This window comes from Anopheles darlingi, chromosome 2, assembly GCF_943734745.1.
Source record: "Anopheles darlingi chromosome 2, idAnoDarlMG_H_01, whole genome shotgun sequence".
Taxonomy (NCBI): domain Eukaryota; kingdom Metazoa; phylum Arthropoda; class Insecta; order Diptera; family Culicidae; genus Anopheles; species Anopheles darlingi.
Window position 1 is genome coordinate 30304403 of NC_064874.1, and position 25259 is coordinate 30329661.

General features: G+C 43.2%; 1 protein-coding gene across 9 annotated transcripts in view; it reads left to right on the plus strand.

Annotated features, from left to right (window-relative positions):
• Positions 1–1766, plus strand: part of LOC125949699 (ankyrin-3-like) — a 41296-nt gene extending 39530 nt beyond the window's left edge. For all 9 annotated transcript variants that reach the window (XM_049676990.1, XM_049676989.1, XM_049676986.1 and 6 more), the window contains 2 exons: positions 1–1548; positions 1633–1766. The exon at positions 1–1548 is cut by the window's left edge and continues 918 nt beyond it. In XM_049676990.1, the coding sequence (XP_049532947.1) occupies positions 1–1548; positions 1633–1766 (1682 nt within the window). The remainder of the gene's footprint in view (positions 1549–1632) is intronic.
• The last annotated feature ends 23493 nt before the right edge of the window (positions 1767–25259 follow it).

Genomic DNA, 25259 nt, shown 5'->3' on the forward strand with positions numbered 1-25259 from the left:
TAGAAGAAACATCGAAGGTAACCTCATCGCAGCAGCACGAAACGACCGTGAAGGAACAGATCAAACTGCAAACCGTATCGTTCGCACACGAAGAGGACAGCTTCTCGGACGAACCCACGAGTGAAGGCTTCGTAGCGCACGCTGATGGGACGAAGTGGCAAGACCAGGATTCGGAACCATCATCCTTATCGGAAGGATTGCGCCAAGTGCACCAAGTAAGAACCACCGAAGAAAGCTTCTCGCAACAATTCAAATCCGAAACGGTGAGTAAGGTTGAAGAGACGGTCACTAAGATGGGAGCTACCGTAGATACCACCTCCGCTATTGCCGCTCTCGCAACATTACTACACGGCACTGAGGCGCCACTCAACCTGGACAAGGACGATAGAGCAGTGGTTCGCGAAGAATTTGTTGCCCGCAGCGCCGAAAGTAGTAGCGTCATTGATCGTAAGATTGAATCGATTGTCCGTGAACAGCATGACGCAGAGCCGGTTGTCGAACGACATGACGTGCAACGAGATGTTCGAGAAATCTCGGACAAAATGGCTGGCGCGATGATGAAAGAAACACTGCTTCTGGACGATGGCACGATTCCGGTGTTGTCCTCTACGGAAGCATACACGGTAGAGAGTTTTGATGGTTTGACCAGTGAAACGATGCATAAGGATGCGTCGGGGATGGTGGCAGAGCTCAGAGGAAAAACTTTTTCCTCCATTGAAACAGGAGTATGCGAAGGAGAGGAGGAGGTCAGCGAAAAGATCGTTGAAAAAGAGGAAAAAATGCGGCGAAAGGAGGAGAAGGTGGTAACGCAGACGCCCGATGTACCGGCGATTACGGAAACGGTGTCACGTACAATTTCGCAAGAGATAACATCAAAAATACCGGTGGCGTCCAAGAAAGGAAGTCCGGAATCCAAGGAACCACCCACAAAACCTGAAAAGACAGAAACGAAGGAACAACATAAGCCATCTGTAGAACCATCAGCGGCCCTGAAATGTGAATCCATTTCCTTTGAAGAGAGAGACCAAGGTGTCACGGAACTGGTGGATTCGTCCGTGTCCAAGATTCCTCGTTTCGATTCGTCCAAGCCAGCTGCCAAACTGCCGGATGTGGCTCCGATCAAATCACCTGAGCCTGATAGCAACAATTTGTCGAAAATTCCAATTCTAAAGGATCGCAAGGTTTCAGAACAATTCTCGAGCGATTCTTGCGAGACGGTAATTATGCAGAAGTCTCACATCGAACAATCCGATCAACCATTGCTCCATAAGGCCGATAGTGATGAGAGATCGTCGGAACGTGCTGACGTAGCCGCGCTAGCCGTAGCAACAGTATCTACCCAGGAGGAAGATGAAGAAGTAATGCAAGCTACGATCGCAAGCGAACGTGGACATGATCTGACAGAGATTATCACCACGGATAATCGGGCAGTGACACCGGACGATTTCATTGATGAAATCATTGAAGAGGCTCACGATAAAGTACAACAGCTGCAGTCGGCCGAGGCCACCCTTGGTACAACGCTAGATCTTAGTCACTCAGAAGAAGGTTCGTTGAGATTATCATAACTTAATAGCAGTATGCATCATTGCATTGGTAATGTTTATTTCCGTCAAATTCTTTCTATCGCAGAACAATTCGACAAATCAGGATATCGAATGCCAGAGTATGTATCCGACGCACGCAGTACTGGTCGCTACTATGAAACAGAACCGTTCGATGACGAAGGCGATCAGGAAGACCAGGAAAAATGGAAAGGTAGGTGATGTTTCAATTTGAGCCAGTTTCATAACAAAAGAAAATGGCTTTTCGTTCTGAGATACTCTGCAATGCTATATATGAAACAGATCATTGTGTGCGGTAAACGGTACCATGCTATCTATCATCTATTCACACCAAGATACACGTATTAAATATTTTTTGGGAGAATGCACCTTGCCAGGGATGCCAGAGCATCAATGAAGCTAGCCAGTAATCTTCTATCGCCCTCTACTTTAACTTCTCTACAATCTCTCTCTACTCCCTGCTTGAAATCCTTCTGTTCGTCAAGTTCACCCACTCAAAGGTTGGATAATACATTATAGTTTCGCTACTTTGGTTTTTTAATGCTGCAAAATGCTTGTGTGATTTGCTTAGTTATGTCCTGATTCTAAAATCATTTTAAAAATATTTTTATTATTTAAAAAAAAAGTTTTCTCTTTCTCATTAACACATAAATGAATCTTTGGACATGAAACGAGCAATGTTTTTGTTGTTACACAGTGTTTATTTATATGTTACGAGTATTCCCTTTTTGCGACGCAGTTTTGTGTCAAATTGGAAGAAAAACAACTGCGAACAGGAAAAGTAGGTTCGATAATACAAATATCGAACAACATTTAAGGGTTGTTTTACACATTTAAACAAATACTTTTTAATCGTTGACTTCCCTTCGTTTATAAAATTGTTCGATGCACTTATGTTCTCTTTTACGTTAGTTTGCCGTTTCACTTATTGCGATGTTCTTGATTAGGCACCATTTTTTAAAGGTTTCGTTGATTAATTAGATTTCAGATTCCATTTAGCGTGTTACGAGTCTTGTAAAATAATAGGGTTAGGTTTTATCATGTTTTGTCTGAAATTTGAATTTCTCATCCTATTTTATGCTGTTGAAATAGATTGTTAAGAATTAAATTAGAGTAAAACCGATTCTAATAAAACACTGTTGTAGACATAATAATCGAGAAAACCCTTAGATAAAGAAAAGATACTTTTGCATTTACAACTGAACAGTAAATGATCATTCTATTTTGCAAGTCCGTCTATTAATGCCCTCACTCCAAATGCTATTTTGAGTTAAATTTACGTTAACTTTAACGTGAGTGAAGCTCTTGTACTGCAATAGTTTCCCATTCCATTACACGGCTTGCTGGTCGCTCACAATCAACATTCTTCATTGCAAAACAATTCTTCATCTATTCATGCACTCTCTGCCACGACATTACTTCGTTCCCACCTACCGCTAATCATCTTCCCAGATAAGCCAACATTTTCCATCATAGTGAAAAAGTTGTCCTTCGGTTGGACAAACATAGGCTTATTGTACATCGTATAGCTCAAATGGGTTTGACTAACGGGTCTTGAACGAAAGGAAAAAAAAGTAAATAAGAATTAGCATTTCTTGTTGGAACCTCTCCTGGCTTTTGCAATTCGCCATACTCGTCCGATTCGATCGCTGTTCATTCTTCCGTAGCCGTTTAATCTGTCTGTTAGTGCTTTGGTTTGAAGGAGCCTTTCTTTCTTCGATGAAATTTCCAGCATATCTAAGATACGTCTACTTTGGCTTAACAATCGCATCGCGGGTCGAGTAACTGTGTCCAGTTCACTGATTCACGTCGGTAGGCAAGATTACTCGTCTCCCAGGTAGTGTCATCTGCAACATTCGCAAGCTCGTCGATGCTCAGGAGCGTTTCGCAAACCATTGTAGCAAACACACGTCTACTTTCGCTACATTTTGTGTTGGTAGTCGTTTTATCCATGAATTGTTTTTATCCAAGTTTATTATTTAATCTCACACGCGCAATAACGTGCAGGCATGACCGTATTTCCATTTTGGCAGCCATCGGCCTTTTTTTATCAAACAATACCGACATTGCATTGACCAGTGCACTCCATTAAATCCATCCTTACCTTATCAATTAAAATCTTACCCTTTCGTTAACTTTTTCACATGATTCACCTATTCTTCACCCACACCTACTGTATACACGCATTCACAATCAAACACAGTTAAGACACCAACACTGTACACTAGTGTTTTAGAGATGAAACGTGTGTTTTAAAAACTGTACTGTTTTGAAAACATATGCGTAATGAAAATGTGTCATTGGACCGGAGGAACCATTTTGCGATATCTTTGCGATATTGTTCCAAATTCTATAGTTTGATTAGAAAGTTCAGACAATCAGAGCGGTGTTATTGATTTAAGGGGAATGGATTTCGTTCATAGAACGTGCTATAGTTGCGGTTTTGACCAAAAACTTGGGATCTATGCATTTTGCAACAAAGAAATGGAATTGCCACTACAGCCTGTAGATGAATGTTTTGCAAGATTTATACTAAGCAAGATAATGTACTAAAATCAAATAATAGATTAATTTTTATCAGTAGAGATACAATTATGGCAACGCTATCAACACGGGAGTTGCAATTCTATATATGCACGGCAAAAACTAAATTTTGAATTTATGGTTATAGTTGAATTATTTCCAAAGAAATCAATAGCTAGGCAGCCACCGTAACAGGCCGAGACTATATTTTGCATCTGACACGCAAGGTATTTTTTTATGGCGCTAGTGGCTTCAAATTTATAGAATAGCTTTCTCCCTTGCTGTTACTTCACCCATGGCGTTCTAATTTCTGGCCATACAGAATCGATTTCTAACACAGCCAATGCGCCGTCCTTGGGCATGTTGGTTGCACAACACTTCTGGTCAAGTGTAGGGCTTCGTGATGAGTGAAGCCCACTCGGTAGTGACGTAGTCCTGCCAAAAGTAATAGGAAAAGGCCCTCTTCGCCTTCCATCTAATCCTCTTATGAAAATCGGCATGCGGAAGTGTGGCATGTTCGCGGTGAGACCTGAAATGCCATCCACGCGTTATAGACGTCGTGCAGAACTGCAAGCGAACATACACAGTGGTAGAAGGGATTTGCTGTCCAACTCGTCACGTTAGTTTTGTTCGAAGCTCTCGACAATACGGAGTTGTATTGATAATTGTGCAGCAAAGTTTTGTGTCTGAAACAAACAGTGCCCGTTTAGTTGATTGGATAAGCTAAACTAAAGAAATTTGTGTAACGCAAAAGTAGTGCCGATCATTACTAATCTGTTGAGCTTATTGATTCAATCAAACCAAGTTTGTGAATCATAGTTAGTTAAAAATAAACGATAGCTGGCTTCGTTAGTACGTTCATCTTTCCGTGAGTGATTGCAAAGATTCTATTAAGTTTGTTGTAAAGGTAAGAATACCTCAAATTCGAAAAATAGTTAAACAGGCATTCCCTGGGCACTTGCAAGGCATGCATAGTAATTTGATGGACTGATTTTACTTGCATAAGTGAGTTTTCACAGTCGATTGAAACGCAACGCAAACAAAAACGCAAATGTGAATTTTATCCATCAAGGCTTTGGTTGGTCTATATAAGATAGTTTCATTCAAGTTTTTTGTGTATAGCGTCTTTTTTGAAATTATTCGTTAGATTATGATGAAAATAACAGAAATATTGCATTTTGGATATTCTTTAAAGTGTCTTAGTTTAATAATAAAATAATTTATTAAGGCGGAAGACGGTAATAGGAGGAAAAGTTGGCAATTGATGTTTTTTTGTTTTTATTTTAAAATAGTTGGTCATCGGTGTTACTAATTTGTCCCGTTAATTGGCTCTGTCACTCTAGCTTCATCCTTGATCAATGTTTTTTTTTAATTTGTAGTTGGGAATGTTTAAATTGAAGCTTGAACTCTATTTTTTGTTATCGCACATTTGGCATATCACGAAACGCTTGATCTGAGATTTGACAGAGTATCCGTACCTAAACTTGATGTTTAACTATTAAACGGTGTCGAGTATACGGTACCTATTTTCGACCGGTTAGGAAAAATGGCCGGTTAGTTTCAGCCATGCATTATCTCTTGCAAATTTCAAATTCAAGCGTTGGTGGAACATTGTTGCTTTTTCTGCGTAAACAAATTCATTCCTGTACAACCAATGACATCCCACAAATTTTACGTTTCCAAGAGCTCTAAAACACTTCGATTGCACATATGTTAGAAGACATTTTATACGTGTTACTACCCATATACCATGGCGTAGTGTATTAATTTAATGCCACAGTACAGCTTCACTACACTTCTACATACTACATTTACACATTTACCCATTGTGCCCGACATATTTTCGCCCATATATTATGCAATTCATAAAAGGTAGCAACATATCCTAAGAAAAATGCAAGTCCTATTCGTTGATGCTCCCAAAATTACTGGCAAATCAAAAATAATATACCAAATCAGAGTTCTGAGTATTGATACTGAGCATTGTAAATCCACAATCTCTATTACATCGATGGCCGTCACCATTATAAATTATATTCTATCAACTTTTTTCACTCAACTCATGCATTATTCACCTGCGTTGCAGTAACAAAATGTTCCAAAGCCAATATCTACAACACAATTTTCCTCTGATCTTTATTAAATTGTTATAATTAATTACACGCTGCATTCAATGTAAAAACCTGGTGGATTTGTCGATGAAAACACATTGCAAACCGGGTGACTTAAATTGCCAAAATAATGACGAAAACAAACCACGAACTTTTCATCGATTGTTTCGAACTTTGTCCATGGCGTGAACGTACTATAATCTTGCTTCCCTTGAAACGAATACGTAAATACCTACATACATCAGACGATGCAAACTCTTCCGTGCCCGACGATATGTCAACAACCGATTTCGAAGCATTCCGCGAGTACCATTGGTTGGATACACCGGATGCGGCGGGTCCACCTGCTGGCCACCGACACTTCGGCTTGGCTAGAACATCCACACCGATACGGGATGCGGTAACATCTGGCAGTGGTGTAGCCTTCGCGTCGTTCGAGGATCTGGATACCATCAGTCCACTTTCAGCCGATATGGGTGATGGGCGTAAGCTAGCTCTTTCAGACGACCATGGTAAGGCCGTAGCTGACGAGGGGTGCGCGATTCGATTCGCGAGACGACATTTTAACCTTGACTTGGACATTGACGTGACCACTACTAGAAACACAACCACGACAACGACTACTTCGACTATGAGCGGGGCGAAAACCCATAAAACAATTACGTTCGAGAAGACTACAAAACCGGAGAGTCATTCGAACCAGGGTACTTCACCCATGAGCGAGATAATCGAATCGCCTGATAGTGTTCACAATGGCCGGTACAGTCGCGGCGACTCCCCTGCGATTAAGCTGGTGATTGGACGCAAGGAAATCAAAACCTCAGACACATCCGCGATAACCGAGAGCCGGTTGACGGTTTATGGGCATAAGGATGTCGAGATATCGATTAGCTCGCAGTCGACGATAAGCTTGACAACAACACATACCTCGAAGGATGGCCGCGAAAAGTCCTCCGAGGTATCCACCACAAGTGGCGGCGAGTTGAAGGAAGTAACCAGTGGGAAACGCTACAAACAGTTTAAGCTAATCGACGAGCCGGACTCCGAACCGATGGAGCGAAAACGTGATGACATGGTTTCCTTTTCGAAGAAGAAAAGTGTTTACCTGTTCGGTAGCTTTGACTCCAGCAGTGGATCTCCGATCACTGAGGCCAGCGTATCTCAACATGTGACTGACACAGGAATATCGCTCACGAAAGGCTTTACCGAAACAATGACCTCACCAGGTATAGCGTCTTCGTCGGCTGAGGAGAAAAATAAGAAAATCAGTATCATCACCGACACAGCCGTTGATGTGGAGATAGAAGAACTTGAACTCACCGACGCTGGCTTGAGTCCGATACAGCCGGATGAAACGGACATTACCGCTGATTTTCAAATGGCGGACGAGGACGTGCATTTCTCCAATGCCGGCACTAGCCCAATGGATTTCGAAGATCCGTCTGCGTCGGTTGCACTTGATACCTCTGAGGCAGCAACGCTTACCGATCGTGTTGAAACTAAAGACGCATCTAATAGTCCATTGGATGCACCAATAGCGTCAATTTTGAAGCGTGACGTAAGCAAATTGACAGACGAAGAACTGTTGACGGAACGTCGTGGTTCGGGGGATGTGAAAGCGAAAGTTAAAATGCTAGAACAAAACCAAAAGGCTCACAGTGTTCAAAGTTCTCCGAAGAAAAAAGTAGAATTCGAAGACTATCATCACAAGAATGAAAAGCAGGATTCGCCAAAACGACAGAAAACTTCTGGTAAAATTACTGAGCTACGCAAAATCTTTGGTGAAGAGGAGGAAGTGGAGTTGAATGTAATTGCACAATCTATTCCACCTATGCACGAAGTTATTAGGCAACTAGAAAAACGAATTGCTGTGGAGCAAGTTGAGCGCAAAGTGACAACTGAGCAATCTGAGGCGCATGTTCATTCAACAACAGTTCCGACGAAGCAGGAAATCAAAAAGGTTACTGACGTTGATGATGTTGTATCTCAGATTATTGCAGCCGATGTGAAAGTTGAACGAATGGAATCCACGAATAATATGAAAAAGAAAAAAACTACACTTGTTCACGGTGTTCAAAGCATTGGAATCCGAGAACCACGTGCTAAACGTTCTGCGACAGAACGCGAGATTCATGAGGAAAAAGATTTGTTAGGTGAACCAATATGTGAGCAACTTGTTGACCACACAAGCGTCCATGACTTCATACTAGACCGAGGCACAAATCAAGAGGAAACAAAATTAAGCAAAACGAATAATCTTATCCAGATGTTTGAAAATAAAACAAACAAAACAGAAGACGAAATCAAACACAGCCCTAAACGTAAGATAGTAGAACCTGGCAAAGCGAGTGCTGGTGAAATTAAACCACAATCTACAGACGTACAAGTAAAAAATCAGGACGAACCCGAACAAGTTATGCAAAGCCTTCAGGAAACCGAGCCGGTTTATCCTATAAATTTAGCAAATTTGAGTAAAACAAGCAATAAACAACCAGCATCACCCGCTGAAATCATGGATGACGAATATAAAAAGTTAAATGTACGCGAATTGAAGGCGCAATTCGAAAAGACACCCATTAAATCATCAATTGGCACGAGCGAAATTATTCAAAAAGATAAAATACACGAAAAAGCAGAAATGATCAATGTTGAGATAACGGAAAAACAATCACGTGAAGACGAGACGAAAGACGATGTACCACAACAAAGGCGTACCATTTCAAAAATAGATCAGACCATTCTTAAAAAATTCGACGAATGTACGTTAACGGCACAAAACATAAAATCTTTTATAAAAGAAGCTGGTACAAATATTATTTCATCTGAAAACAATCCTCAATTTGAACAACAGAGAAACAAGAGAGAAATCACTGTTATCGAGCAGAAGGTTTTCAAACAGGTAGAGACTAATGCACAGGCGGATTCAAAGACACCAAATAAGCTCCAAACAAAACAGAAGCTAGAGACCTCAGAAATAGCAACAAACATTGTCGAGAAGACGGTAGTCGATGTTGTTGAGGTAAAAGAAAATTCCAAAACAGCAGCGGTTAACAAAGAGGTCGCACCAGAGCTAGATAAAAACTTGAAAGCAGGTGTTCTTAAGCGAAAGGTTATCGATGTTGTTGAGGAAAGGGTTGTCGAAAAGGTAGAGATTACCGAGGAGGTTTCCCCAGAGCCAGCCGATGAAATCACAACAGCAGAGCAGCTAGAAAAACCAGTAACAGAAGTTGTTGAAAAGAAGGTTATCGATGTTGTTGAGGAAAGCGTTGTCGAAAAGGTAGAGATTACCGAAGAGGTTTCCCCAGAGCCAACGGATGAAATCACAACAGCAGAGAAGTCAGAAGAACAAGTAACAGCGGTTGTCGAAAAGAAGGTTATCGATGTTGATGAGGAAAAGGTTGTCGAAAAGGTAGAGATTACCGAAGCGGTTACCACAGAGCCAGCCGATGAAATCTTAACAGTAGAGAAGCCAGAAGAACCAGTAACAGCGGTTGTCGAAAAGAAGGTTATCGATGTTGTTGAGGAAAAGGTTGTCGAAAAGGTAGAGATTACCGAAGAGGTAACCACAGAGCCAGCCGATGAAATCTCAACAGCAGAGAAGCCAGAAGAACCAGTAACAGAAGTTGTTGAAAAGAAGGTTATCGATGTTGTTGAGGAAAAGGTTGTCGAAAAGGTAGAGATTACCGAAAAGGTTTCCCCAGGGCCAGCCGATGAAATCTCAACAGCAGAGAAGCCAGAAGAGCCAGTTACAGAAGTTGTTGAAACGAAGGTTATCGATGTTGATGAGGAAAAGGTTGTCGAAAAGGTAGAGATTACCGAAGAGGTTACCCCAGAACCAACCGATGAAATCTCAACAGCAGAGAAGCCAGAAGAGCCAGTAACAGCAGTTGTTGAAAAGAAGGTTATCGATGTTGTAGAGAAACTTATTTCTGAGGCTGCCGCAGAGCCAACCGATGAAATCCCAACAGCAGAGAAGCCAGAAGAGCCAGTAACAGAAATTGTTGAAAAGAAGGTTATCGATGTTGTTGAGGAAAAGGTTGTCGAAAAGGTAGAGATTACCGAAGAGGTTTCCCCAGAGCCAACGGATGAAATCACAACAGCAGAGAAGTCAGAAGAACAAGTAACAGCGGTTGTCGAAAAGAAGGTTATCGATGTTGATGAGGAAAAGGTTGTCGAAAAGGTAGAGATTACCGAAGCGGTTACCACAGAGCCAGCCGATGAAATCTTAACAGTAGAGAAGCCAGAAGAACCAGTAACAGCGGTTGTCGAAAAGAAGGTTATCGATGTTGTTGAGGAAAAGGTTGTCGAAAAGGTAGAGATTACCGAAGAGGTAACCACAGAGCCAGCCGATGAAATCTCAACAGCAGAGAAGCCAGAAGAACCAGTAACAGAAGTTGTTGAAAAGAAGGTTATCGATGTTGTTGAGGAAAAGGTTGTCGAAAAGGTAGAGATTACCGAAAAGGTTTCCCCAGGGCCAGCCGATGAAATCTCAACAGCAGAGAAGCCAGAAGAGCCAGTTACAGAAGTTGTTGAAACGAAGGTTATCGATGTTGATGAGGAAAAGGTTGTCGAAAAGGTAGAGATTACCGAAGCGGTTACCACAGAGCCAGCCGATGAAATCTTAACAGTAGAGAAGCCAGAAGAACCAGTAACAGCGGTTGTCGAAAAGAAGGTTATCGATGTTGTTGAGGAAAAGGTTGTCGAAAAGGTAGAGATTACCGAAGAGGTAACCACAGAGCCAGCCGATGAAATCTCAACAGCAGAGAAGCCAGAAGAGCCAGTTACAGAAGTTGTTGAAACGAAGGTTATCGATGTTGATGAGGAAAAGGTTGTCGAAAAGGTAGAGATTACCGAAGAGGTTACCCCAGAGCCAGCCGATGAAATCTTAACAGTAGAGAAGCCAGAAGAACCAGTAACAGCGGTTGTCGAAAAGAAGGTTATCGATGTTGTTGAGGAAAAGGTTGTCGAAAAGGTAGAGATTACCGAAGAGGTAACCACAGAGCCAGCCGATGAAATCTCAACAGCAGAGAAGCCAGAAGAACCAGTAACAGAAGTTGTTGAAAAGAAGGTTATCGATGTCGATGAGGAAAAGGTTGTCGAAAAGGTAGAGATTACCGAAGAGGTTTCCCCAGAGCCAACCGATGAAATCCCAACAGCAGAGAAGCCAGAAGAACCAGTAACGGAAGTTTTCGAAAAGAAGGTTATCGATGTTGTCGAGGAAAAGGTTGTCGAAAAGGTAGAGATTACCGAAGAGGTTTCCCCAGAGCCAGCCGATGAAATCCCAACAGCAGAGAAGCCAGAAGAACCAGTAACGGAAGTTTTCGAAAAGAAGGTTATCGATGTTGTCGAGGAAAAGGTTGTCGAAAAGGTAGAGATTACCGAAGAGGTTTCCCCAGAGCCAGCCGATGAAATCCCAACAGCAGAGAAGCCAGAAGAACCAGTAACGGAAGTTTTCGAAAAGAAGGTTATCGATGTTGATGAGGAAAAGGTTGTCGAAAAGGTAGAGATTACCGAAGAGGTTTCCCCAGAGCCAACCGATGAAATCCCAACAGCAGAGAAGCCAGAAGAACCAGTAACGGAAGTTTTCGAAAAGAAGGTTATCGATGTTGTCGAGGAAAAGGTTGTCGAAAAGGTAGAGATTACCGAAGAGGTTTCCCCAGAGCCAGCCGATGAAATCCCAACAGCAGAGAAGCCAGAAGAACCAGTAACGGAAGTTTTCGAAAAGGAGGTTATCGATGTTGATGAGGAAAAGGTTGTCGAAAAGGTAGAGATTACCAGAGAGGTTACCCCAGAGCCAGCCGATGAAATCTCAACAGCAGAGAAGCCAGAAGAGCCAGTAACAGAAGTTGTTGAAAAGAAGGTTATCGATGTTGTTGAGGAAAAGGTTGTCGAAAAGGTAGAGATTACCGAAGAGGTTACCACAGAACCAACCGATGAAATCTCAACAGCAGAGAAGCCAGAAGAGCCAGTAACAGCAGTTGTTGAAAAGAAGGTTATCGATGTTGTAGAGAAACTTATTTCTGAGGCTGCCGCAGAGCCAACCGATGAAATCCCAACAGCAGAGAAGCCAGAAGAGCCAGTAACAGAAATTGTTGAAAAGAAGGTTATCGATGTTGTTGAGGAAAAGGTTGTCGAAAAGGTAGAGATTACTGAAGAGGTTTCCCCAGAACCAACCGATGAAATCTCAACAGCAGAGAAGCCAGAAGAGCCAGTAACAGCAGTTGTTGAAAAGAAGGTTATCGATGTTGTAGAGAAACTTATTTCTGAGGCTGCCGCAGAGCCAACCGATGAAATCCCAACAGCAGAGAAGCCAGAAGAGCCAGTAACAGAAATTGTTGAAAAGAAGGTTATCGATGTTGTTGAGGAAAAGGTTGTCGAAAAGGTAGAGATTACTGAAGAGGTTTCCCCAGAACCAACCGATGAAATCTCAACAGCAGAGAAGCCAGAAGAGCCAGTAACAGCAGTTGTTGAAAAGAAGGTTATCGATGTTGTAGAGAAACTTATTTCTGAGGCTGCCGCAGAGCCAACCGATGAAATCCCAACAGCAGAGAAGCCAGAAGAGCCAGTAACAGAAATTGTTGAAAAGAAGGTTATCGATGTTGTTGAGGAAAAGGTTGTCGAAAAGGTAGAGATTACTGAAGAGGTTTCCCCAGAGCCAGCCGATGAAATCTCAACAGCAGAGAAGCCAGAAGAACCAGTAACAGAAGTTGTTGAAAAGAAGGTTATCGATGTTGTTGAGGAAAAGCTTGTCGAAAAAGTAAATATTAACGAAGAGGTTTCCCCAGAGCCAGCCGATGAAATCGCAACAGCAGAGAAGCCAGAAGAACCAGTAACAGAAATTGTTGAAAAGAAGGTTATCGATGTTGATGCGGATAAGGTTGTCGAAAAGGTAGAGATTACCAGAGAGGTGTCCCCAGAGCCAACCGATGAAATCCCAACAGCAGAGAAGCCAGAAAAGCCAGCAACAGCGGTTGTCGAAAAGAAGGTTATCGATGTTGTTGAGGAAAAGGTTGTCGAAAAGGTAGAGATTACCGAAGAGGTTACCACAGAGCCAGCCGATGAAATCCCAACAGCAGAGAAGCCGGAAGAGCCAGTAACGGAAGTTGTCGAAAAGAAGGTTATCGATGTTGATGAGGAAAAGGTTGTCGAAAAGGTAGAGATTACCAGAGAGGTGTCCCCAGAGCCAACCGATGAAATCCCAACAGCAGAGAAGCCAGAAAAGCCAGTAACAGCGGTTGTCGAAAAGAAGGTTATCGATGTTGTTGAGGAAAAGGTTGTCGAAAAGGTAGAGATTACCGAAGAGGTTACCACAGAGCCAACCGATAAAATCCCAACAGCAGAGAAGCCGGAAGAACCAGTAACAGAAGTTGTTGAAAAGAAGGTTATCGATGTTGATGCGGAAAAGGTTGTCGAAAAGGTAGAGACTACCAGAGAGGTGTCCCCAGAGCCAACCGATGAAATCCCAACAGCAGAGAAGCCAGAAGAGCCAGTAACAGCAGTTGTTGAAAAGAAGGTTATCGATGTTGTTGAGGAAAAGGTTGTCGAAAAGGTAGAGATTACCGAAGAGGTTACCCCAGAGCCAGCCGATGAAATCTCAACAGCAGAGAAGCCAGAAGAACCAGTAACAGAAGTTTTTGAAAAGAAGGTTATCGATGGTGTTGAGGAAAAGGTTGTCGAAAAGGTAGAGATTACCAGAGAGGTTTCCCCAGAGCCAGCCGATGAAATCTCAACAGCAGAGAAGCCAGAAGAGCCAGTAACAGCAGTTGTTGAAAAGAAGGTTATCGATGTTGATGAGGAAAAGGTTGTCGAAAAGGTAGAGATTACCGAAGAGGTTACCCCAGAGCCAGCCGATGAAATCTCAACAGCAGAGAAGCCAGAAGAACCAGTAACAGAAGTTTTTGAAAAGAAGGTTATCGATGGTGTTGAGGAAAAGGTTGTCGAAAAGGTAGAGATTATCGAAGAGGTTACCACAGAGCCAGCCGATGAAATCTCAACAGCAGAGAAGCCAGAAGAGCCAGTAACAGAAGTTGTTGAAAAGAAGGTTATCGATGTTGTTGAGGAAAAGGTTGTCGAAAAGGTAGAGATTACCGAAGAGGTTTCCCTAGAGCCAGCCGATGAAATCCCAACAGCAGAGAAGCCAGAAGAACCAGTAACAGAAGTTGTTGAAAAGAAGGTTATCGATGTTGATGAGGAACATATTTCTGAGGCTGCCGCAGAGCCAACCGATGAAATCCCAACAGCAGAGAAGCCAGAAAAGCCAGTAACAGAAATTGTTGAAAAGAAGGTTATCGATGTTGTTGAGGAAAAGGTTGTCGAAAAGGTAGAGATTACCGAAGAGGTTACTACAGAGACAGCCGATGAAATCACAACATCAGAGAAGCCAGAAGAGCCAGAAACAGAAGTTGTTGAAAAGAAGGTTATCGATGTTGATGAGGAAAAGGTTGTCGAAAAGGTAGAGATTACCGAAGAGGTTTCCCCAGAGCCAGCCGATGAAATCCCAACAGCAGAGAAGCCAGAAGAGCCAGTAACAGAAGTTGTTGAAAAGAAGGTTATTGATGTTGATGAGGAACATATTTCTGAGGTTGCCGCAGAGCCAACCGATGAAATCTCAACAGCAGAGGCGCCAGAAGAGCCAGTAACAGAAGTTGTTGAAAAGAAGGTTATCGATGTTGTTGAGGAAAAGGTTGTCGAAAAGGTAGAGATTACCGAAGAGGTTACAATAGAACCAGCCGATGAAATCTCAACAGCAGAGAAGCCAGAAGAACCAGTAACAGAAGTTTTTGAAAAGAAGGTTATCGATGTTGATGAAGAACATATTTCTGAGGCTGCCGCAGAGCCAACCGATGAAATCCCAACAGCAGAGAAGCCGGAAGAGCCAGTAACAGAAGTTGTTGAAAAGAAGGTTATCGATGTTGATGAGGAACATATTTCTGAGGTTGCCGCAGAGCCAACCGATGAAATCTCAACAGCAGAGGCGCCAGAAGAGCCAGTAACAGAAGTTGTTGAAAAGAAGGTTATCGATGTTGATGAGGAAAAGGTTGTCGAAAAGGTAGAGATTACCGAAGAGGTTACCACAGAGCCAGCCGATGAAATCTTAACAGAAGAGAAGCCAGAAGAACCAGTAACAGCGGTTGTTGAAAAGAAGGTTATCGATGTTGTTGAGGAAAAGGTTGTCGAAAAGGTAGAGATTACCAGAGAGGTTTTCCCAGAGCCAGCCGATGAAATCCCAACAGCAGAGAAGCCAGAAGAGCCAGTAACAGCGGTTGTTGAAAAGAAGGTTATCGATGTTGATGAGGAACATATTTCTGAGGCTGCCGCAGAGCCAACCGATGAAATCCCAACAACAGAGAAGCTAGAAGAATCAGTAACAGAAGTTGTCGAAAAGAAGGTTATCGATGTTGTTGAGGAACAGGTTGTCGAAAAGGTAGAGATTACCGAAGAGGTTACCGCAGAGCCAACCGATGAAATCCCAACAGCAGAGAAGCCAGAAGAATCAGTAACAGAAGTTGTTGAAAAGAAGGTTATCGATGTTGATGAGGAACATATTTCTGAGGCTGCCGCAGAGCCAACCGATGGAATCCCAACAGCAGAGAAGCCAGAAGAACCAGTAACAGAAGTTGTTGAAAAGAAGGTTATCGATGTAGTTGAGGAAAAGGTTGTCGAAAAGGTAGAGATTACCCAAAAGGTTTCCCCAGAGCCAGCCGATGAAATCTCAACAGCAGAGAAGCCAGAAGAGCCAGTAACAGAAGTTGTTGAAAAGAAGGTTATCGATGTTGATGAAGAACATATTTCTGAGGCTGCCGCAGAGCCAACCGATGAAATCCCAACAGCAGAGAAGCCAGAAGAACCAGTAACAGAAGTTGTTGAAAAGAAGGTTATCGATGTTGTTGAGGAAACGGTTGTCGAAAAGGTAGAGATTACCAGAGAGGTTTCCACAGAGCCAGCCGATGAAATCACAACAGCAGAGAAGCCAGAAGAGCCAGTAACAGAAGATGTTGAAAAGAAGGTTATCGATGTTGATGAGGAACATATTTCTGAGGCTGCCGCAGAGCCAACCGATGAAATCCCAACAGCAGAGAAGCCAGAAGAATCAGTAACAGAAGTTTTTGAAAAGAAGGTTATCGATGTTGATGAGGAAAAGGTTGTCGAAAAGGTAGAGATTACCGAAGAGGTTTCCCCAGAGCCAGCCGATGAAATCTCAACAGCAGAGAAGCCAGAAGAACCAGTAACAGAAGTTGTTGAAAAGAAGGTTATCGATGTTGTTGAGGAAAAGGTTGTCGAAAAGGTAGAGATTACCGAAGAGGTTTCCCCAGAGCCAGCCGATGAAATCTCAACAGCAGAGAAGCCAGAAGAGCCAGTAACAGCGGTTGTCGAAAAGAAGGCTATCGATGTTGATGAGGAAAAGGTTGACGAAAAGGTAGAGATTACCGAAGAGGTTACCACAGAGCCAGCCGATGAAATCTCAACAGCAGAGAAGCCAGAAGAGCCAGTAACAGAAATTGTTGAAAAGAAGGTTATCGATGTTGATGAGGAACATATTTCTGAGGCTGCCGCAGAGCCAACCGATGAAATCCCAACAGCAGAGAAGTCAGAAGAACCAGTAACGGAAGTTGTTGAAAAGAAGGTTATCGATGTTGTTGAGGAAAAGGTTGTCGAAAAGGTAGAGATTACCGAAGAGGTTTCCCCAGAGTCAGCCGATGAAATCTCAGCAGCAGAGAAGCCAGAAGAGCCAGTAACAGCGGTTGTTGAAAAGAAGGTTATCGATGTTGATGAGGAACATATTTCTGAGGTTGCCGCAGAGCCAACCGATGAAATCCCAACAGCAGAGAAGCCGGAAGCACCAGTAACAGAGGTTGTTGAAAAGAAGGTTATCGATGTTGTTGAGGAAAAGGTTGTCGAAAAGATAGAGATTACCGAAGAGGTTTCCCCAGAGCCAGCCGATGAAATCTCAACAGCAGAGAAGCCAGAAGAGCCAGTAACAGCGGTTGTTGAAAAGAAGGTTATCGATGTTGTTGAGGAAAAGGTTGTCGAAAAGATAAATATTACCGAAGAGGTTTCCCCAGAGCCAGCCGATAAAATCTCAACAGCAGAGAAGCCAGAAGAGCCAGTAACAGCGGTTGTTGAAAAGAAGGTTATCGATGTTGATGAGGAACATATTTCTGAGGTTGCCGCAGAGCCAACCGATGAAATCCCAACAGCAGAGAAGCCAGAAGAACCAGTAACAGAAGTTGTTGAAAAGAAGGTTATCGATGTTGATGAAGAAAAGGTTGTCGAAACGGTAGAGATTACCGAAGAGGTTACCCCAGAGCCAGCCGATGAAATCACAACAGCAGAGATGCCAGAAGAGCCAGTAACAGAAGTTGTTGAAAAGAAGGTTATCGATGTTGATGAGGAAAAGGTTGTCGAAAAGGTAGATATTACCGAAGAGGTTTCCCCAGAACCAGCCGATGAAATCGCAACAGCAGAGAAGCCAGAAGAGCCAGTAACAGCGGTTGTTGAAAAGAAGGTTATCGATATTGATGAGGAACATATTTCTGAGGCTGCCGCAGAGCCAACCGATGAAATCCCAACAGCAGAGAAGCCAGAAGAACCGGTAACAGAAGTTGTTGAAAAGAAGGTTATCGATGTTGTTGAGGAAAAGGTTGTCGAAAAGGTAGAGATTATCGAAGAGGTTACCACAGAGCCAACCGATGAAATCCCAACAGCAGAGAAGCCAGAAGAGCCAGTAACAGCGGTTGTTGAAAAGAAGGTTATCGATGTTGATGAGGAACATATTTCTGAGGCTGCCGCAGAGCCAACCGATGAAATCCCAACAGCAGAGAAGCCAGAAGAGCCAGTAACAGAAATTGTTGAAGAGAAGGTTATCGATGTTGATGAGGAACATATTTCTGAGGCTGCCGCAGAGCCAACCGATGAAATCCCAACAGCAGAGAAGCCAGAAGAACCAGCAACAGAAGTTGTCGAAAAGAAGGTTATCAATGTTGTTGAGGAAAAGGTTGTCGAAAAGGTAGAGATTACCAGAGAGGTGTCGCCAGAGCCAGCCGATGAAATCTCAACAGCAGAGAAGCCAGAAGAGCCAGTAACAGAAGTTGTTGAAAAGAAGGTTATCGATGTTGTTGAGGAAAAGGTTGTCGAAAAGGTAGAGATTACCGAAGAGGTTTCCCCCGAGCCAGCCGATGAAATCACAACAGCAGAGAAGCCAGAAGAACCAGTAACAGAAGTTGTCGAAAAGAAGGTTATCGATGTTGTTGAGGAAAAGGTTGTCGAAAAGGTAGAGATTACCAGAGAGGTGTCCCCAGAGCCAACCGATGAAATCCCAACAGCAGAGAAGCCAGAAAAGCCAGTAAAAGCGGTTGTCGAAAAGAAGGTTATCGATGTTGATGAGGAAAAGGTTGTCGAAAAGGTAGAGATTACCGAAGAGGTTACCACAGAGCCAACCGATAAGATTCCAACAGCAGAGAAGCCAGAAGAACCAGTAACAGAAATTGTCGAAAAGAAGGTTATCGATGTTGATGAGCAAAAGGTTGTCGAAAAGGTAGAGATTACCGAAGAGGTTTCCCCCGAGCCAGCCGATGAAATCACAACAGCAGAGAAGCCAGAAGAACCAGTAACAGAAGTTGTTGAAAAGAAGGTTATCGATGTTGTTGAGGAAAAGGTTGTCGAAAAGGTAGAGATTACCAGAGAGGTGTCGCCAGAGCCAGCCGATGAAATCCCAACAGCAGAGAAGCCAGAAGAACCAGTAACAGAAGTTGTTGAAAAGAAGGTTATCGATGTTGATGAGGAAAAGGTTGTCGAAAAGGTAGAGATTACCGAAGAGGTTTCCCCAGAGCCAGCCGATGAAATCACAAAAGCAGAGAAGCCAGAAGAGCCAGTAACAGAAGTTGTTGAAAAGAAGGTTATCGATGTTGTTGAGGAAAAGGTTGTCGAAAAGATAGAGATTACCGAAGAGGTTACCACAGAGCTAGCCGATGAAATCTTAACAGTAGAGAAGCCAGAAGAACCAGTAACAGCAGTTGTTGAAAAGAAGGTTATCGATGTTGATGAGGAACATATTTCTGAGGCTGCCGCGGAGCCAACCGATGAAATCCCAACAACAGAGAAGCCAGAAGAATCAGTAACAGAAGTTGTCGAAAAGAAGGTTATCGATGTTGTTGAGGAAAAGGTTGTCGAAAAGGTAGAGATTACCGAAGAGGTTACCGCAGAGCCAGCCGATGAAATTCCAACAGCAGAGAAGCCAGAAGAGCCAGTAACAGAAGTTGTCGAAAAGAAGGTTATCGATGTTGATGAGACAAAGGTTGTCGAAAAGGTAGAGATTTCCGAAGAGGTTTCCCCAGAGCCAGCCGACGAAATCACAACAGCAGAGAAGCCAGAAGAGCCAGTAACAGAAGTTGTTGAAAAGAAGGTTATCGATGTTGTTGAGGAAAAGGTTGTCGAAAAGATAGAGATTACCGAAGAGGTTACCACAGAGCTAGCCGATGAAATCTTAACAGTAGAGAAGCCAGAAGAACCAGTAACAGCAGTTGTTGAAAAGAAGGTTATCGATGTTGATGAGGAACATATTTCTGAGGCTGCCGCGGAGCCAACCGATGAAATCCCAACAACAGAGAAGCCAGAAGAATCAGTAACAGAAGTTGTCGAAAAGAAGGTTATCGATGTTGTTGAGGAAAAGGTTGTCGAAAAGGTAGAGATTACCGAAGAGGCTACCGCAGAGCCAGCCGATGAAATCCCAACAGCAGAGAAGCCAGAAGAATCAGTAACAGAAGTTGTTGAAAAGAAGGTTATCGATGTTGTTGAGGAAAAGGTTGTCGAAAAGGTAGAGATTACCGAAGAGGTTGCCACAGAGCCAACCGATGAAATCTCAACTGCAGAGAAGCCAGAAGAACCAGTAACAGAAGGTGGTGAAAAGAAGGTTATCGATGTTGTTGAGGAAAAGGTTGTCGAAAAGGTAGAGATTACCGAAGAGGTTTCCCCAGAGCCAGCCGATGAAATCTCAACTGCAGAGAAGCCAGAAGAACCAGTAACAGAAGGTGGTGAAAAGAAGGTTATCGATGTTGTTGAGGAAAAGGTTGTCGAAAAGGTAGAGATTACCGAAGAGGTTGCCACAGAGCCAACCGATGAAATCTCAACTGCAGAGAAGCCAGAAGAACCAGTAACAGAAGGTGGTGAAAAGAAGGTTATCGATGTTGTTGAGGAAAAGGTTGTCGAAAAGGTAGAGATTACCGAAGAGGTTTCCCCAGAGCCAGCCGATGAAATCTCAACTGCAGAGAAGCCAGAAGAACCAGTAACAGAAGGTGGTGAAAAGAAGGTTATCGATGTTGTTGAGGAAAAGGTTGTCGAAAAGGTAGAGATTACCGAAGAGGTTACCCCAGAGCCAGCCGATGAAATCCCAACAGCAGAGAAGCCGGAAGAGCCAGTAACAGAAGTTGTCGAAAAGAAGGTTATCGATGTTTTTGAGGAAAAGGTTGTCGAAAAGATAGAGATTACCGAAGAGGTTTCCCCAGAGCCAGCCGATGAAATCCCAACAGCAGAGAAGCCAGAAGAGCCAGTAACAGCGGTTGTCGAAAAGAAGGTTATCGATGTTGATGAGGAACATATTTCTGAGGCTGCAGCGGAGCCAACCAATGAAATCCCAACAACAGAGATGCCAGTAGAATCAGTAACAGAAGTTGTCGAAAAGAAGGTTATCGATGTTGTTGAGGAACAGGTTGTCGAAAAGGTAGAGATTACCGAAGAGGTTTCCCCAGAGCCAGCCGATGAAATCGCAACAGCAGAGAAGCCAGAAGAATCAGTAACAGAAGTTGTTGAAAAGAAGGTTATCGATGATGTTGAGGAAAAGGTTGTCGAAAAGGTAGAGATTACCGAAGAGGTTACCACAGAGCCAGCCGATGAAATCTCAACAGCAGAGAAGCCAGAAGAACCAGTAACGGAAGTTGTCGAAAAGAAGGTTATCGATGTTGATGAGGAAAAGGTTGTCGAAAAGGTAGAGATTACCGAAGAGGTTTCCCCAGAGCCAGCCGATAAAATCGCAACAGCAGAGAAGCCAGAAGAACCAGTAACAGAAGTTGTCGAAAAGAAGGTTATCGATGTTGATGAGGAAAAGGTTGTCGAAAAGGTAGAGATTACCAGAGAGGTATCCTCAGAGCCAACCGATGAAATCCCAACAGCAGAGAAGCCGAAAGAACCAGTAACAGAGGTTGTTGAAAAAGAGGCTATCGATGTTGTTGAGGAAAAGGTTGTCGAAAAGGTAGAGATTACCGAAGAGGTTTCCCCAGAGCCAGCCGATGAAATCACAACAGCAGAGAAGCCAGAAGAACCAGTAACAGAAGTTGTTGAAAAGAAGGTTATCGATGTTGTTGAGGAAAAGGTTGTCGAAAAGATAGAGATTACCGAAGAGGTTTCCCCAGAGCCAGCCGATGAAATCCCAACAGCAGAGAAGCTAGAAAAGCCAGTAACAGCGGTTGTTGAAAAGAAGGTTATCGATGTTGATGAGGAACATATTTCTGAGGCTGCCGCAGAGCCAACCGATGAAATCCCAACAACAGAGAAGCTAGAAGAATCAGTAACAGAAGTTGTCGAAAAGAAGGTTATCGATGTTGTTGAGGAACAGGTTGTCGAAAAGGTAGAGATTACCGAAGAGGTTACCGCAGAGCCAACCGATGAAATCCCAACAGCAGAGAAGCCAGAAGAATCAGTAACAGAAGTTGTTGAAAAGAAGGTTATCGATGTTGTTGAGGAAAAGGTTGTCGAAAAGGTAGAGATTACCGAAGAGGTTTCCCCAGAGCCAGCCGATGAAATCCCAACAGCAGAGAAGCCAGAAGAGCCAGTAACAGCGGTTGTTGAAAAGAAGGTTATCGATGTTGATGAGGAACATATTTCTGAGGCTGCCGCAGAGCCAGCCGATGAAATCCCAACAACAGAGAAGCCAGAAGAGCCAGTAATAGAAGTTGTCGAAAAGAAGGTTATCGATGTTGTTGAGGAACAGGTTGTCGAAAAGGTAGAGATTACCGAAGAGGTTTCCCCAGAGCCAACCGATGTAATCCCAACAGCAGAGAAGCCGGAAGAACCAGTAACAGAAGTTGTTGAAAAAAAGGTTATGGATGTTGTTGAGGAAAAGGTTGTCGAAAAGGTAGAGATTACCGAAGAGGTTACCACAGAGCCAGCCAATGAAATCCCAACAGCAGAGAAGCCAGAAGAGCCAGTAATAGAAGTTGTTGAAAAGAAGGTTATCGATGTTGATGAGGAAAAGGTTGTCGAAAAGATAGAGATTACCGAAGAGGATTCCCTAGAGCCAGCCGATGAAATCCCAACAGCAGAAAAGCCAGAAGAGCCAGTAACCGCGGTTGTTGAAAAGAAGGTTATCGATGTTGATGAGGAACATATTTCTGAGGCTGCCGCAAAGCCAACCGATGAAATCCTAACAGCAGAGGAGCCAGAAAAGCCAGTAACGGAAGTTGTTGAAAAGAAGGTTATCGATGTTGATGAGGAAAAGGTTGTCGAAAAGATAGAGATTACCGAACAGGTTTCCCCAGAGCCAGCCGATGAAATCACAACAGCAGAGAAGCCAGAAGAGCCAGTAACAGAAGTTGTCGAAAAGGAGGTTATCGATGTTGTTGAGGAAAAGGTTGTCGAAAAGGTAGAGATTACCGAAGAGGTTTCCCCAGAGCCAACCGATGAAATCACAATAGCAGAGAAGCCAGAAGAACCAGTAACAGAAGTTGTCGAAAAGAAGGTTATCGATGTTGATGAGGAAAAGGTTGTCGAAAAGGTAGAGAGTACCGAAGAGGTTTCCCCAGAGCCAGCCGATGAAATCACAACAGCAGAGAAGCCAGAAGAGCCAGTAACAGAAGTTGTTGAAAAGAAGGTTATCGATGTTGTTGAGGAAAAGGTTGTCGAAAAGATAGAGATTACCGAAGATGTTACTACAGAGCCAACCGATGAAATCTCAACAGCAGAGAAGCCAGAAGAGCCAGTAACAGAAGTTGTCGAAAAGAAGGTTATCGATGTTGATGAGGAACATATTTCTGAGGCTGCCGCAGAGCCAACCGATGAAATCCCAACAACAGAGAAGCCAGAAGAATCAGTAACAGAAGTTGTTGAAAAGAAGGTTATCGATGTATTTGAGGAAAAGGTTGTCGAAAAGGTAGAGATTACCGAAGAGGTTACCGCAGAGCCAATCGATGAAATCTCAACAGCAGAGAAGCCAGAAGAACCAGTAACAGAAGTTGTTGAAAAGAAGGTTATCGATGTTGTTGAGGAAAAGGTTGTCGAAAAGGTAGAGATTACCGAAGAGGTTACCACAGAGCCAACCGATGAAATCTTAACAGCAGAGAAGCCAGAAGAGCCAGTAACAGAAGTTGTCGAAAAGAAGGTTATCGATGTTGATGAGGAACATATTTCTGAGGCTGCCGCAGAGCCAACCGATGAAATCCCAACAACAGAGAAGCCAGAAGAATCAGTAACAGAAGTTGTTGAAAAGAAGGTTATCGATGTATTTGAGGAAAAGGTTGTCGAAAAGGTAGAGATTACCGAAGAGGTTACCGCAGAGCCAACCGATGAAATCCCAACAGCAGAGAAGTCGGAAGAGCCAGTAACAGAAGTTGTTGAAAAGAAGGTTATCGATGTTGTTGAGGAAAAGGTTGTCGAAAAGGTAGAGATTACCGAAGAGGTTACTACAGAGCCAGCCGATGAAATCACAACAGCAGAGAAGCCAGAAAAACCAGTAGCAGCGGTTGTTGAAAAGAAGGTTATCGATGTTGTTGACGATCTTATTTCTGAGGCTGCCGCAGAGCCAACCGATGAAATCTCAACAGCAGAGAAGCTAGAAGAGCCAGTAACAGAAATTGATGAAGAGAAGGTTATCGATGTTGTTGAGGTAAAGGTTTTCGAAAAGGTAGAGATTACCGAAGAGGTTTCTCCAGAGCCAACCGATGAAATCCTAACAGCAGAGAAGCCAGAAGAACCAGTAACAGAAGTTGTTGAAAAGAAGGTTATCGATGTTGTTGAGGAAAAGTTTGTCGAAAAGGTAGAGAGTACCGAAGAGGTTTCCCCAGAGCCAGCCGATGAATTCCCAACAGCTAAGAAGCCAGAAGAACCAGTAACAGAAGTTGTTGAGGAAAAGTTTGTCGAAAAAGTAGAGATTACCAAAGAGGTTACCACAGAGCCAGCCGATGAAATCTCAACAGCAGAGAAGCCAGAAGAACCAGTAACAGAAGTTGTCGAAAAGAAGGTTATCGATGTTGTTGAGGAAAAGGTTGTCGAAAAGGTAGAGATTACCGAAGAGGTTTCCCCAGAGCCAGCCGATGAAATCTCAACAGCAGAGAAGCCAGAAGAATCAGTAACAGAAGTTGTTGAAAAGAAGGTTATCGATGTTGATGAGGAACATATTTCTGAGGCTGCCGCAGAGCCAACCGATGAAATCCCAACAGCAGAGAAGCCGGAAGAGCCAGTAACAAAAGTTGTTGAAAAGAAGGTTATCGATGTTGATGAGGAAAAGGTTTTCGAAAAGGTAGAGATTACCGAAGAGGTTACCCCAGAGCCAGCCGATGAAATCCCAACAGTAGAGAAGCCAGAAGAACCAGTAACAGAAGTTGTCGAAAAGAAGGTTATCGATGTTGATGAGGAACATATTTCTGAGGCTGCCGCAGAGCCAACCGATGAAATCCCAACAGCAGAGAAGCCAGAAGAACCAGTAACAGAAGTTGTTGAAAAGAAGGTTATCGATGTTGTTGAGGAAAAGGTTGTCGAAAAGGTAGAGATTACCGAAGAGGTTACAATAGAGCCAGCCGATGAAATCTCAACAGCAGAGAAGCCAGAAGAGCCAGTAACAGAAGTTGTTGAAAAGAAGGTTATCGATGTTGTTGAGGAAAAGGTTGTCGAAAAGGTGGAGATTACCGAAGAGGTTTCCCCAGAGCCAGCCGATGAAATCCCAACAGCAGAGAAGCCAGAAGAACCAGTAACAGCGGTTGTTGAAGAGAAGGTTATCGATGTTGTTGACGAACTTATTTCTGAGGTTACCCCAGAGCCAGCCGATGAAATCTCAACAGCAGAGAAGCCAGAAGAA